Consider the following 1,700-nt stretch of genomic DNA (forward strand, 5'->3'; position numbering starts at 1 on the left):
CAGACGCCAAATCCTACTAAAACACATAAATGACCATAATTTTAAATAGATATTTAAATGCAGTGGCTTGCATTCCAAGTCCCAGTCTTGGAATCAGTGTACTGTGGCATATACTCTTCCAATTCTTTTCTAGCCTAAAAAATTGTTTTTTATTAATTGAAATGTGTGCGTCCCCTATCCAGGAATTGACAAAAACCAAGACTGAGAAATTCAGCAAAAGTACTTCTGCAAATGGCACAAAGAACTGCAGTTCATTTTATGTCTGCTGCACCAGTCAAATCACACAGCTGTTGATGAAATACCAGTAAATTACAATCCTCAAGTCCATTTGCACATTACTTGCTTTGCAGGGGTAAAAAAAGTTCAATTCCTTTTATTTCACTCCACACAACACCCACAAAAATACACCACTATTACGTCAGAGTCGATAGCGGCTACTAAAACTGTTTCAAATTGCAATTTAAAAAACAAATCTGCCCCACCTCAGGGGCTGCACCCACTGCAGACACAAATAAAACCGCACCTTCTTTGTGCTTACAGCAGTAAAACCAATTTACCAACAGCGTTGATTCTGGATCTCTCACTCCTCCCTATAGTCAGTATGAGCTGCGCCCACACCCTGCGCTGTGTCAAAACCGTAATTCTCTACGGCATCATGTCCTGTGGGCTTCCACATTTTGTCTCCCAGCATTTCAGCCCTCTACACCATTTCACCCTGGTGTATGCCCACACGCTGCCTGCTTTTCACCACATGGTAAGAAGCCACTGCTAGATAAATGCTGTTGTTTCCCAACTCCATGCTCTTCTGTTCACCGAGTTGTTGTCAACTAGGATCATAATCCTTAATCTTCTGGAATACATATGGCAATTTATGTAGTTTTTACAATGTATAACCATTTTAAACAAAATCCATTCATGTGTTGATTTGCCAGCAAACTCTCATTCAAATGATGAAGACAGTTACTGCACTTGTCTCTCACATCAGCAAGCACTTCCAGGAGGACCATGTCTCTTTCCACACTTGCCATCCCCATACTTTCTTACTCTAAAGCAGCAACAGTTCATGATGTATTCATCAGCACTTTATCAATTCCTTGTTTGTCAAAGGTTCTGCAATGACTTCATCACGCATGAACTGCTCCTAAAGACAGGAAGCAGAGTTTTAGTTGACTTTCATTATTTTTGGACCTCCTCTCCCTCAAAAGCCACCAGATAACCGTTTTGTTTTCTAGCCTGAGTGTAACTGGTACGAATCTCTCTCACAGGAGATGAAGGCCATAACACAGGTATAAGATAAGCAGAACTCCTAGGCTAGCCGTCAGGGCCACTAGAGTCATAAACAGATCTTACCATCGCTGAGATCCGCTGTATTCCACCCCACGCTCACCCCACAGGCATGTTTTAAAGCCCAAACTCAACAAAAGGAGGGCACCAGAATCGCTGAGATGAGACAGGAGTCGAAGTCACCAATCCAAGGGGCCACTGACTCCCCGACAACCCGACCCCGTGTTTACCAGGGGCTTTTAAGAGCTGCCGCCGCGCCCTCCTCAGGGAACGGCGGGCTCGCCGCCGGGGGACACAGGCCGCGACCGTGCCCGACAGCCCTCTCCTCGCACCCACCTGGTCATAAATGACTCGCAGGATCAGGGAGCAGCTGGGGCAGGTGGCCACGTCCTCGCCGTTCTCCAGGTCCTCCTGCA

At 45.6% G+C, this 1,700-nt stretch overlaps 1 protein-coding gene across 1 annotated transcript; it reads right to left on the reverse strand.

The window, feature by feature from the left end:
• Positions 1 to 1,075: 1,075 nt before the first annotated feature.
• On the reverse strand, positions 1,076 to 1,695 carry DPH3 (diphthamide biosynthesis 3; the record flags this gene model as incomplete). The annotated part of the gene is made up of 2 exons (XM_010159396.1): positions 1,076 to 1,141; positions 1,621 to 1,695. Coding segments are annotated over 2 exons (141 nt in total), but the record flags the coding sequence as incomplete, so codon positions are not given.
• Positions 1,696 to 1,700: the final 5 nt, after the last annotated feature.

The sequence above is a fragment of the Eurypyga helias genome, unplaced genomic scaffold, assembly GCF_000690775.1.
Source record: "Eurypyga helias isolate BGI_N326 unplaced genomic scaffold, ASM69077v1 scaffold30529, whole genome shotgun sequence".
Lineage (NCBI taxonomy): Eukaryota > Metazoa > Chordata > Aves > Eurypygiformes > Eurypygidae > Eurypyga > Eurypyga helias.